The 12,117-nt window shown below is 35.0% G+C and overlaps 7 protein-coding genes across 7 annotated transcripts; 6 read left to right on the top strand and 1 right to left on the bottom strand.

The window, feature by feature from the left end:
- Positions 1-198: 198 nt before the first annotated feature.
- On the top strand, positions 199-411 carry RNJ42_00861 (uncharacterized protein; the record flags this gene model as incomplete). Its single annotated transcript, XM_071051027.1, has 1 exon — positions 199-411. One exon carries the CDS (start codon positions 199-201, stop codon positions 409-411), a length of 213 nt encoding a protein of 70 aa, XP_070907723.1.
- Positions 412-715: 304 nt separating this feature from the next.
- Positions 716-1,006, top strand: RNJ42_00862 (uncharacterized protein; the record flags this gene model as incomplete). The annotated part of the gene is made up of 1 exon (XM_071051028.1): positions 716-1,006. The coding sequence occupies one exon, from the start codon at positions 716-718 to the stop codon at positions 1,004-1,006; it is 291 nt and encodes a 96-aa protein (XP_070907724.1).
- A 296-nt stretch (positions 1,007-1,302) lies between these two features.
- On the top strand, positions 1,303-1,527 carry RNJ42_00863 (uncharacterized protein; the record flags this gene model as incomplete). The annotated part of the gene is made up of 1 exon (XM_071051029.1): positions 1,303-1,527. The coding sequence occupies one exon, from the start codon at positions 1,303-1,305 to the stop codon at positions 1,525-1,527; it is 225 nt and encodes a 74-aa protein (XP_070907725.1).
- Positions 1,528-1,956: 429 nt separating this feature from the next.
- On the bottom strand, positions 1,957-2,841 carry RNJ42_00864 (aquaporin family protein; the record flags this gene model as incomplete). The annotated part of the gene is made up of 1 exon (XM_071051030.1): positions 1,957-2,841. The coding sequence occupies one exon, from the start codon at positions 2,839-2,841 to the stop codon at positions 1,957-1,959; it is 885 nt and encodes a 294-aa protein (XP_070907726.1).
- A 3,070-nt stretch (positions 2,842-5,911) lies between these two features.
- Positions 5,912-7,294, top strand: GDH3 (glutamate dehydrogenase (NADP(+)) GDH3; the record flags this gene model as incomplete). The annotated part of the gene is made up of 1 exon (XM_071051031.1): positions 5,912-7,294. One exon carries the CDS (start codon positions 5,912-5,914, stop codon positions 7,292-7,294), a length of 1,383 nt encoding a protein of 460 aa, XP_070907727.1.
- A 2,000-nt stretch (positions 7,295-9,294) lies between these two features.
- Positions 9,295-10,449, top strand: RNJ42_00866 (2,3-butanediol dehydrogenase; the record flags this gene model as incomplete). The annotated part of the gene is made up of 1 exon (XM_071051032.1): positions 9,295-10,449. One exon carries the CDS (start codon positions 9,295-9,297, stop codon positions 10,447-10,449), a length of 1,155 nt encoding a protein of 384 aa, XP_070907728.1.
- Positions 10,450-11,130: 681 nt separating this feature from the next.
- ECM1 (Ecm1p) lies at positions 11,131-11,697 on the top strand (the record flags this gene model as incomplete). Its single annotated transcript, XM_071051033.1, has 1 exon — positions 11,131-11,697. The coding sequence occupies one exon, from the start codon at positions 11,131-11,133 to the stop codon at positions 11,695-11,697; it is 567 nt and encodes a 188-aa protein (XP_070907729.1).
- Between the last annotated feature and the right edge of the window lie 420 nt (positions 11,698-12,117).

The following is a 12,117-nucleotide window of genomic DNA, read 5'->3' on the forward strand; positions in this document are numbered from 1 at the left end:
TATTTTGAAGATTTGTAACAAAAAAACGTTACTCATTTATGTCTTCTTCATTTTTCAACTTTTTTATTATTGAATCGGTGTGTAATATGGAGTATTCTTCACATTCTTCGCCGAGTTAACACGATAGTTCTCAATTCCGTTGTTAGTGATTAGCTCGTGATGTCCAATTCATTGCATCAATTGTCCTTATATCTTTAAATGCTCCTAACAGATATTTATCTCATCTGCTTCACTGAAAAATATATACGTAAAATTGTCATTGTCTTTACTATTGATGTTTACCCCAGACCTCCCAAACATGAACGATTTGGTGATCTTATGTTAACATCTGAAGCAGAATCAGGTACGCCTCATTCCCAAGACCGAACGGTTCGATTAAATTCCTACGCACCAGAAGAAGGGCTGAAATAGTGCTTACCAATCTTTTCTTCTAACATATTTAGATTTGCCCTATAGTAATGTTGAGAATAACAGTAAACTTTTAGATGAGATTTTGTAAGACAGATCCAGATATTATGTCCATATTATTCTGGAATGGCTGCAGGTAATTTACAAATCCTCTGCTTCATCTATGTACTTGAGAATAGTACTGTTTATCCCAAGGATTTTTCTAGCTTCAAATACAAGACGGCATTAGCCATTATCCATTGAGCATTTTATTACTCTAAGTGCGGAAGTATTTTATACAAGATGTACCGACCCTCCTCTTATACCAATGCTGTCATATTTACTCAGAAGCCCAGTGAGACTAAAATGTTCAAGTGATTATTCAGATTTATGTGATTCTATATCAATATCGAGTATCAGATCTTTATTAACATTAGTTTCTGAGAATTCTCAATTACTTCTAAAATTATTACTGTGCAATTTCCTAGTTTCGTTGATATTATCTTTCATATACAAGCTAAACGACTTATTGAAATGGAATAAACAAACAGTAGAGTATAAATCAAGTCTAAAAATATTTTTTATAGCATATAATAACATACCATTATATACAGGTTAGGTGCTGTGCTTCGATGAATGAGGAGATAGACGTTCTTCTAATATTATAAACAGAGAAGTAAATTTCAATATTAGTATAGATTTAAAAAATGTACATAAATAACAATCCACTAAGAATAATTCGAATTATCAAAGATGAAAAAACGGAAATAATTTTGGTACCTGATTTAGAGTTCATCATAAACAGTCCCTTTGATTGAAAGACTATTATGAGTTTTCAAAGAACAATAATTTCAGAAAGATTTGTCCAGATGCAATTATGGATTGGTTAACCAGCAATTTTCTGCTATCATTTAGATGTTCAGGGTACTATTGAAGATGCTATTAAGTGGAGCCTCCACGCTCTTTAATGAAAAAACGTTCGCATCACCTTATTCCTTCAAACTTACGGAAGTCATCACGCGAGAAAAAGGAAAGAAGGACAAAAGCAACCATCAACTGATAGTAGTAAGAGATGAAATACCGAGGAGGATAGAATGGCTAGAAAAGACCTTAAACTTCCAGTTAATCACGCAACGGTAGTCCGATAGGCGCAAATCACCTCCTTATAGAATATGTAAGTTTTATACGGCTGAATGTTTTGATGACTAACATTTTATACATGAGAAGGAAAATTTAATGGACATCCAAAAGTAACTACCTGTCGGTTTCTATTTTTATATATTCATATTAAATATATAACCTTATCAATTGAAATTTTTTCTTATTTAGTTAAAGGGTGGATGGTCAAGAATTTTGAAAACAATATCGACTAGATTAAAGTTTTCGATTATATATTAGTTATAAATACTATAAAAATAAAAATGAGATATTGCTCAAAACACCTGTTGCGTTATCAACATTACCAATGGTAGTCTAATTCATAAGTTACTAGATATCAAGTGCTGCTTTTTTTTTTGTAAAAACCCTGGCAATTACTTTTTTCTATTATCGCTGAGAGGTGTGTAAGGCTTAAGCTTCACAATCACAAGGCTTCTCTTTCTCAGCTGCAGCTGCTGCCTTCTCTCTAGCAACATATTCGGAGTAGTGCAACCATTGGAGGATTTGCCAAATAAACCAGGCCAAGAGACCACCTAATAGAGGCCCAATCCAATAAATCCAATGATATACTGGAAATGATCTAGCTGCCAAAGCTGCTCCAAATGATCTTGCTGGATTAACACCTGTTCCAGTGTAGGCTGTAAGGGCTAAATGACCAATAAATAACGAGATACCAATTGGCAAGGCACACATGAAATTTGACTCACCTTTTTCAACTGCAGTCATTAATACAGTTAAACATAGAATTGTTGTGCCAAACATTTCTAAAAACAAGCCTCTCGTCCTCGAACACCCATTACCGAGCGTGTTAGCATATAGAACAGGACCTGGTATCATACCTTTAGCTGCACCACCGGCAGCCATACCTCCTAACATTTGTGCAATCCACATAACAATACATCTAACGGGCGTAATTGTTCTACTGAGAGCTAAAGATAGAGAAACTGCTGGGTTTAAAGCTCCGCCTGAAACCCCAGCCATACACCAAATTGAAAACATCACTGAAAACCCAAAACCAAGGGCAATCATTATCAATTGACCTGGATGTGTCCCATCTGGATATTCATCTAAAGAAGTATCTTGATTTGCTGTACCAGCAATAACATATGCACACCATAAAAACATAAATGTACCGACAAGTTCACCAACAAAAGCAATTGTATGGTTTCTTACCGAATCCGGGCCAATATTAAATCTTGTTCTTAGCATACCATATTTCTTTCCAGGTACAACAGTTGAACCACTATCGTACGAAACCGTTCCTCCATTTTTGTATTGAATATCTTCTTCTTCCATTTTTCGTCGTTACAAAACTTTAGTTACTGCTATCTGTGTTCTATTATTTGATAATTTTATTATGAGTTTATTATTATTATTATTATTATTTCTTTATAAATTAATTGGTAGAATTTAGAAACTCTCTACTGATAATTTATATTTACAAGGACTTTTTATATTGCAGATGCAGAAGGAGATTTATATGGTAAGAGCTAACATCACTGGGTAATGTGAAGAAGGGATTGGATTTCTAACTATAGCACATTTTCATAGGAGGAGGCGAATAATATCTTTGGTTAACTTATTTATTTTTAAAAACTGGATGAAAGTATTTTTCTTCTTTGATATAGAATGGAAGCCCCTCACAAATCAGGTATATATTTTGTATAACGGTTAGAAATTGGCAATCCCTTAAAGTAACATTTCATAGTTTAAAGGCAAATCTAAACGGTTCAAATTTAAGTGAAGATAATGGAAAGATCAAAATGTAAATGAAATTAAATATAGAACAAATAATAAAGGAAAGACGGTTGGTATAATCCCCCTTCAAGCAATTAAATGTAGAACTGTTTAATTAAATGTATTCTAATGTAGAAGGGGTGAGATCGGAAAAGTTCAGCCGCATATACCTTCCTTTTATCATGATGTCATGGTGAGTATACCCTAACAAACTATATTTAACGTATAGTAGTTAAGAATAACAATAAGTTCCCTGTAAAATTAAATGAATATAAACTTCATAAAGAAATTAACAATGATGCTGGTTTGCCCTTCTTTTCATAACCCTAAATAAAAGGTGGGTTGTATCCATAGTTATATCCCTGTACAGTGTTAACAACTTCTTCTGGAACAGAATAATGGTCCTATTAAACTTTTGTTATGGCTACTAAAGTCCGGGAATAAGAGATTAGTACCATACCTACAAAAAAAGAAAAGTAAATCAAAGAAGACTAATATATGACCGCTAAACAATGTATTATGCTGGGGGATAACAAGGAAATTTTTGTGGGGCGGAGAATGCTTCGCACACACACACATACTAAAAGTCTAGAATCATTTGCAGCTAGATGGGATTGACTTTAGATATTCAATAGCTTATTTTTGGGGTTGATCCTTAAAGAAAAAATTGATTACCTCGCTTGTTACTCGTGTAGAAATATAAAAAAACAAGAAAAAAAAAGTAATAAAAAATGGGAGAGATGATTTATATGTTCCTTTTTTTTTTGATTAATTTTTAAGGGTTGGCTATTTTATATTATCCCCATTCTCCATGGAAATGAGGTACAAAGTCGTTAGCTGCACTCCGGTGGGGGACAACTTTAACCATTGAGTACGATCATAGATACTTTATCTTTCGAAAATAAGAACAGCCTTTATCTAGGCGGTGGAAGGAAGTGGCTGAAATCCAGTCTTTCTTCTCTATCTCAGTGCAATGCAGTATTATAAAACTAAAGGTATGTAGTAAATGAAGGGGCTATTTACGGTTCCTATTATAGTAAGCATCCAAAACGTGAGAGGTTCAAAATGAAAAAAACTGATACCAAGGTTTTCCATGTGACGTTTCCATGTTGGATATTTTATAATTCTTCTATATGAAGACTAGTTAAGTTAACTCAATCTCTATATGTTTGTGAACCACTGTTAATGAAACGTGACTGTTCGTTGTAATTAGATTTGCTTTTTATGAAAAATAATGATGACTCCGGATTCCAAGACATGACTCTCCTCTTATCTAACATCGCTTTCTTCCCATTTGCTATTTTAATTATAAAGATTTCCCCGTGATTTCTTGTCACAACTTACAAAGTTCGCCTCTACTTTCCGTATTGTATCTTTTCTTTTCTTTTTTAATATTTTACTTCCTTTATCGCTTATCAGTAGCCAATCATATCCATAGTTGATAAGAATCAAGAAAAAAAGACCTTGCACTGCTCTTTCTTTGCTGTAGTTATTTATTACGGCGAAAAATAAATTTCCATTCTTTTTTATTTTTTTATTCCGCAAATTGTTTTTACCCGGCTCACACCAGGCCGGTTTCGGTCTTGCCATTCTCCTTACAAAATGGCGGACGAGACAAAGAAATACTGTGGGGAGGGAGGGTGGAAGAGATGTGGCAAACTTTTCACTTTTACCTTATTTTCATTCTTTTCCTAAAATATCGTGCGCACTTTTCTTCCCAAGATAAGAATGGCGCAGACGATTATCGGAGCTTATCGATTGGATAACAGAACAGAGAGATAAGAAAACAAAAGAAAGAAACACATATCAAGGCCACAGTTAAAATGCTGTACATCAACTCTCATTCTTTATCTATGCTTTTTTTATATTTTCCCCTGAATCTTCCTTCAGCCAATCTCTCTTATTGATGCGATTTTTTTACAAGCTCTGCAAGCTCTGCAAGATATCAAGGTAGATTTGAGTCCCTATGTTATCTATCTTTTCGTATTCATCTTTAACAACGGACACCCGTAGAAACAGCTGCACAGAACTGATAGAGATGTGTTCAATTTTATTGCCGATTTTTTATATAAATATATATATTTTTATTTTCTCCGGCTTCTTCTACTGTTACTAAGATGTGAATATTACGTATTTTTTTTTATCTTCTTACCCATAATATTTCTTAAAGTTTGTTCTACAACAAACTATTAGCTAAATATTGACTCTTCGTCCCTTTAGTTTAGGAAAGTCCCTGTTTTGTATCTTGAAGTAGGAATAGTACTAACAACTCGAGAAATAAGAAATTTAAACAAAAAAAAAAGTTCTTTTCGATATTGTACACCGAGTTCTAGGGATTTGCGATGAGTGAAAAAAAAAAAAAAAATAAAAAAATAAATAAGTAATAATAATTATAACAATAGCCAACAAAAGCTTTGGATGAAAAGAAAGAAATTAGTAAACAGCTAGCAGAGTTAAAAGTGAAAAAAAAAAAAATACGTATATAAAGAAATGAAACTTTTGAATCATGAAAACTTGATCTCTTTTTTATTTCATTTCTTGCCCTTTTTTTAATCTTGATTCTTTCTGAAAAAAAATAAAGTAAGTACTTCGAAGTATTGAACAAAATAAAATATAATAAATAAAAAAAATGTCTAACCTACCACATGAACCAGAGTTTCAACAAGCTTACCACGAAGTTGTTTCTTCTTTGAAGGACTCTACTTTGTTTGAACAACACCCAAAATACGCTAAGGTATTGCCAGTTGTCTCTGTTCCAGAAAGAATTATCCAATTCAGAGTTACCTGGGAAAACGACGACCATGAGCAAGAAGTTGCCACCGGTTACAGAGTTCAATTCAACTCTGCTAAGGGTCCATACAAGGGTGGTCTACGTTTCCACCCATCTGTCAATTTGTCCATTCTAAAGTTCTTGGGTTTCGAACAAATCTTCAAGAACGCTTTGACTGGTTTGGACATGGGTGGTGCCAAGGGTGGTCTATGTGTCGACCTAAAGGGTAGATCTGACAACGAAATCAGAAGAATCTGTTACGCCTTCATGAGAGAACTACACAGACACATTGGTGCTGATACCGATGTTCCAGCTGGTGACATTGGTGTCGGTGGTCGTGAAATCGGTTACTTGTTCGGTGCTTACAGACACTACACCAACTCCTGGGAAGGTGTCTTGACCGGTAAGGGTTTGAACTGGGGTGGTTCTTTGATCAGACCAGAAGCCACTGGTTACGGTTTGGTCTACTACACTCAATCTATGATCGACTACGCTACCAAGGGTAAGGAATCATTCTCCGGTAAGCGTGTCGCCATTTCCGGTAGTGGTAACGTTGCTCAATTCGCCGCCTTGAAGGTTATCGAATTGGGTGGTATTGTTGCCTCCTTGTCCGACTCTAAGGGTTGTATCATTTCTGAAACTGGTATTACCACCGAACAAATTGCTGCTATCGCTGAAGCTAAGATTAAGTTCAAGTCTCTAGAACAAATTGTCCAAGAATACCCAGCTTTCGCTGAAAACAAGGTCAAGTACCTATCTGGTGCTCGTCCATGGGTTCACGTCGGTAAGGTTGACATCGCTTTGCCAAGTGCCACCCAAAACGAAGTATCTGGTGATGAAGCTAAGGCTTTGGTTGCTGCTGGTGTTAAGTTTGTCGCTGAAGGTTCTAACATGGGTTGTACCCCAGAAGCTATCGAAGTTTTCGAAGCCTCTCGTGAATCTGCTACTTCTTCCTCTGACGCTGTCTGGTACGCTATGGGTAAGAACTCTAACTTGGGTGGTGTCTTGACCTCTGGTTTGGAAATGGCTCAAAACTCCCAAAGAATGTCCTGGACCAGTGAAGAAGTTGACCAAGAATTGAAGAAGGGTATGGTTAACTGTTTCAACGACTGTATTGAAGCTGCTCAAAAGTACAGCAACAGCACTAACAAGAACGCTCTACCATCTTTGGTTAAGGGTGGTAACATTGCTAGTTTCATCAAGGTTGCTGACGCTATGTTCGACCAAGGTGATGTCTTCTAAATTAACGAAATTGTTTAGCGCATTGTTTTATTAAAAAAAAAAAAATAGGCTTTCAATAGCTTACTTCATTTCATTTCTAATCAACTCTCGACACGTTTTTGGTTGAAAGTTGATTTCGGGTTTACAATTTCAGTTGCTTAGATTTCTTTTTATGATATAGGATATAAAATAAGTATCCTTTGAGTAGGACAATCTGGTAATATGAATGAGGCATAATATACTGTTTATATACATATACAAGATTATACATTTCAAATATATAACAATAGGATTGTAATAGCATAGTTGGTGTTTACATTAAGAAACTTAATCGTTTACTTCAGAATATTTTTATCTTTTTTTTCTCATTAATGATACTAAGTCTACATAAATATATCATAGAGTCTTATTATAAGGATATTTGTTACTAAATCTAATCAAAGTTCAAAAACATTTTTCTTTCAACTTCTGTTTTCGTTCTCCTACAAAATATAAAAAAAATGGACAAAAATAGCGTAATCTGCTATTGGTCAAGTTTTTCTGTTTTTGCGGGTAGGACCTTGTTTTTGGTAGCATCCTTTTCAGTAAAGCCAAATAGAAGCCATACAAGTGGCTATTAAGAAGATTTGGTCAAACAGTTTATTCTACTAAAGACGTAAAATAATATTAGACCAGCCCCCCTCCCCCCTTGCCCTTCCCCACCACATGATCTTCCATTTTTGTCAGATGATGTTTATGAATTGTAACGGCCATTGTAGCTAACAATCCGTTTTTTTTTATGTAATCTTAAATACAATTGAAAATTATGTAAAGTTAACAAATATCGGCTATAATAGTGATTTATCCAACTATAATAACAAGAAAAGCTTAAGAGAGGTGGATCTCTATGATTCGGTAAATGAGTACTAAAACCTGCTGTTGAGAATCAGAAGAACTATTCAATGATAAATTTCAATAATTAGAGTCTTCAAAGCTTAGAAGAACCTCAGCATATTATAATAAAAAAGGAAGGAATTAAACACAAGCTCAATTATGTTTTATTTGATTGTCGCTTCGTCATAACAAGCTTCGTATTAAACTTTCACTACCCCACGTCTAAGTTCCTGGTTCTTAAATATTCCTATATTTTTTTTCCCGTTTTTCGCCGTTTCCTTCTCTTCATACAGCTCTGTCTGTGCATTATTGCCGATCACCCCCACTAACCCCCACATTTTTAAGCCCGATCCGTGCTTATTTTTGTTTTTCTATTCCTTTATGAACAATGGGCCCCTGCAAGTTCGGCATTTACATCATTACGGCCATTGTCTAAGCTATCTAACTCTTGCCTCAGCTATCAACTACCTGTCAAAGAAGCAATAGAAAAGAAACATAACAATTTAAACCGGGGGCCCCTTATGAAGCTACATGATGTGTCTTCATGAAACTGCGTGCAATGGTTTGTCAAATAATATCCGGGTTCCATTATTAATTACGAGTTCTGCTTACTACATCCATCATTATGTTACTATTATAACACCGATTGTATAACAATGTGAATAGTATACATCTTTTTCTTTTGTTATCCCCTTTTTTTCACTATAATATTTATGGAAAAGAAGGTGAAGCTGGCTAACCTATAGGATAATGACGTTATTCATCACTTCTAGTGTATTCGGATATAGTTAAAGTAGGTAAGCCACGCCGGGATTAGTTTGATTATGGTTTAAATAAAGTATGAAATAACATAATTGCTACGGATAAACGGAAATAGAAATACTATCTCCCTTCAAAAGCTATATAATCAAGCTAGGTTTCTGAAAATAGGATAACTCATTTCAATACTTTCAATCAAGAGTGTATTTAGTTTCACAACAAGGAAAAAAAATACATATATAAATAGAGACAATCTTTTTATTGATTACCAAGATTACGAATCTATTTTCTCTTTATACCTTTTAATGCTTCCATTTATAAGAACATCATTACAGATTACCAGAAAATCTATAATACAAAAACAATCAACTTTTATACTATCACGAAATATGAGATCTTTAGCTTACTTTAAGAAGGGTGACATCCATTTCACCGACAGCATTCCATCTCCTAAGATCAATCATGATCATGAATTGATCATTGACGTTTCCTGGTGCGGTATCTGTGGTACCGATCTACACGAGTACTTGGAGGGCCCAATTTTCATGCCACCAGATGGAGAAACCCACTACTTGTCAGGTTTGGAACTTCCATTGCCAATGGGCCACGAAATGTCTGGTATTGTCAAGGAAGTTGGTAAGGGAGTCACAAAGGTTAAGCCTGGTGACAGAGTTGTTATTGAGGCTACTACCAGTTGTGGTGACACAGACAGATGGGACCACAGTAAGGTCAAGAAGGGAGATAAGTGTTCAGCTTGCTCTATGGGACTACCAAACTGCTGTACTCACGGTAGTTTCCAAGGTCTAGGTTCCGTCGGTGGTGGTTTCGCTGAACAAGTAGTGGTCGGTGAGAAACATGTAGTTCCAATCCCAGACAAATTACCTTTGGATGTGGCTGCTTTGGTTGAGCCTCTTTCCGTTGCATGGCACGCTGCCAGATTGGCCGAATTCAAAGAAGGCTCTACAGCTTTGGTTTTGGGTTCAGGTCCAATTGGTTTGGCTATGATTCTATGTCTAAAGGGTATGAAGGCAGGTAAGGTCATCGTTTCTGAACCAGCCAAGTTGAGAAGAGAATTGGCTGAGAAGTTGAATGTTACAGTTTTCAACCCATCCCACAACAGAGGTGGTGATTCTGCAATTGAAGAATTAAAATCTTACACTAAGGACAATAAAGGTTTCGACTACACGTTTGACTGTTCTGGTGTCCAGGATACATTCAATGCTGCCATTAAGACTGCCGGTATCCAAGGTCACGTTGTTAACGTGGCTATTTGGGGACCAAAGCCTGTTGCTTTCCATCCAATGGATATGACCTATGGTGAGAAAAAGTTGACAGGTACCATGGGTTACGTCACTAGGGACTTCGAAGAAGTTGTCGATGCCATCGATAAAGGTGATATCTCCATCGAAGAATGTAAGACCTTAATTACAGGTAGAGTCAAGCTAGAAGAAGGTATGGAAAAGGGTTTCCACGAATTAATCGACCACAAGGAAGGAAATGTTAAGGTCTTGTTAACTCCAAACAACCATGGCGAACTACCATAAATAGTGAACCAGATAAAATATCCTTCTTTTTTCTTTATTGGTCCAAATTTTATGATTTTAATGACAATTTAAAAATTCTTAAGAAAAAAAATAATAAAATGCTAATATTAAACATATGAAGTTACTTATGATGGGAATGTTATATTAGTCTTCACTCGCTAAAAATTTAAATCCCCACCGTTTTTCATATGCATTCGTATAAGTAAGTAAATGGTTTTTCATGTCTTCTAAGTAGAAATAAAACGACCTGTAAATAAGACAAATAAAATCATCTCATACTTATCTGAATATTTTAATTAGTTTTACACTTGTCCTCCTCATAGATAACTATTCCAAAAGGCAGCTTAATATCTAATTTTATAGTGTAATCAAATCAATGACAATTAATGAAATATTTAATATTCCTTAGACAGACTCGCAGAAGTGAAAATCGGCTTCTTCGGGTGTTTCTGTACAGTTGATGAATTTATTGATTTTTATGGCCATCTTCCTTTGTTAAAATTTTGGAAAAAACTAAAATTTTTTTTTTTTTTTTTTCAAATTTTTGCAAAAATTTTGCGATGAGCTTGCGATGAGCTTATCTATGTACTATAAGAGGACTGTAGTTAAATTTAGTCATAAATATTCTATCCGTCAGAGTTAAACAAATTTAGATTACTAAACTAGATAGAACGATCTACGATGGTTAAGAAGATTTCTAAGAATTCAAGAGCTGCGAGACAAGGTCTATTGGATGTTGCTCCTAGGGAACTAGAGAAGCTACCCAGAGCTGAGAATACAGACTTGACCAACATTATGATCAGAACTGCTGCCAAGAACGAATCTCTCTTGGAAGCTAAGATGAGGAAAAAGAAGGATACCAAAAACAAAGTCGGTAAGAAGGACTTACAGAAGAAGATTAACAAAACCGAGAGGATATTAGAGAAGGAAAGATTAGCTCGAGCCCTAAATATAACTAATAGATTGGACGGTAAAATTGCCAAGTCTATACAGAGAGCTAAGTATGTCCAGACTTCTAGAAAAGCTGGTTGGGATAGCACTAATGAGCAAATCAAGAGAGAACTTCAAAGAGCAATTGATCTTGAAAACGAAGCGAAAGCAAATGAGGAGGACAAGAAGGAAGAAGGTGATATCGAGATAGAAGAAATGTATGACTCATCTAAACCAACTGTAGAAAGTAAAGAAACATCAGCTCCTTCAGTTCCACAAAACTTGTTTGATCTTCTTCCGGCTGAAATTGAAGATTAAAGAACAAAAAAAACAACAACAAAAAAACCGCTTCAAATGTAAAACATTTCCTTCAATAGCTACAAAAGAATATATGGGTATAATTTGCATAAAATAAGAATGGGATTCTTATACTTTCTAATACTTCAACAATTTCAAATAATCGGATTTTCTTTCATCATATATTAGAGGAAACAATCTTCTTTTTTGTACATCTATTAATATATTTATTATATAAAAGAGTAGTTTCACCATTTTCTTTGGCAAATCTAGATGATACAAAGTAGGTGACTGCACTTGTCATTAAATCAGGTATTCTTTTAATCATTCAATAATCATGTTGGCTATTTATTCTCTTTCTGTCGTAAATAGAAATCTCCTCGAAGTTCGCTCGGAACATACGAAAATGGGACTTTGGCAGAGGAACGGGAACCTTAAAAT

The sequence above is a fragment of the Nakaseomyces bracarensis genome (genome assembly GCF_045282275.1).
Source record: "Nakaseomyces bracarensis strain CBM3 chromosome Unknown Scaff5_0, whole genome shotgun sequence".
NCBI lineage: Eukaryota > Fungi > Ascomycota > Saccharomycetes > Saccharomycetales > Saccharomycetaceae > Nakaseomyces > Nakaseomyces bracarensis.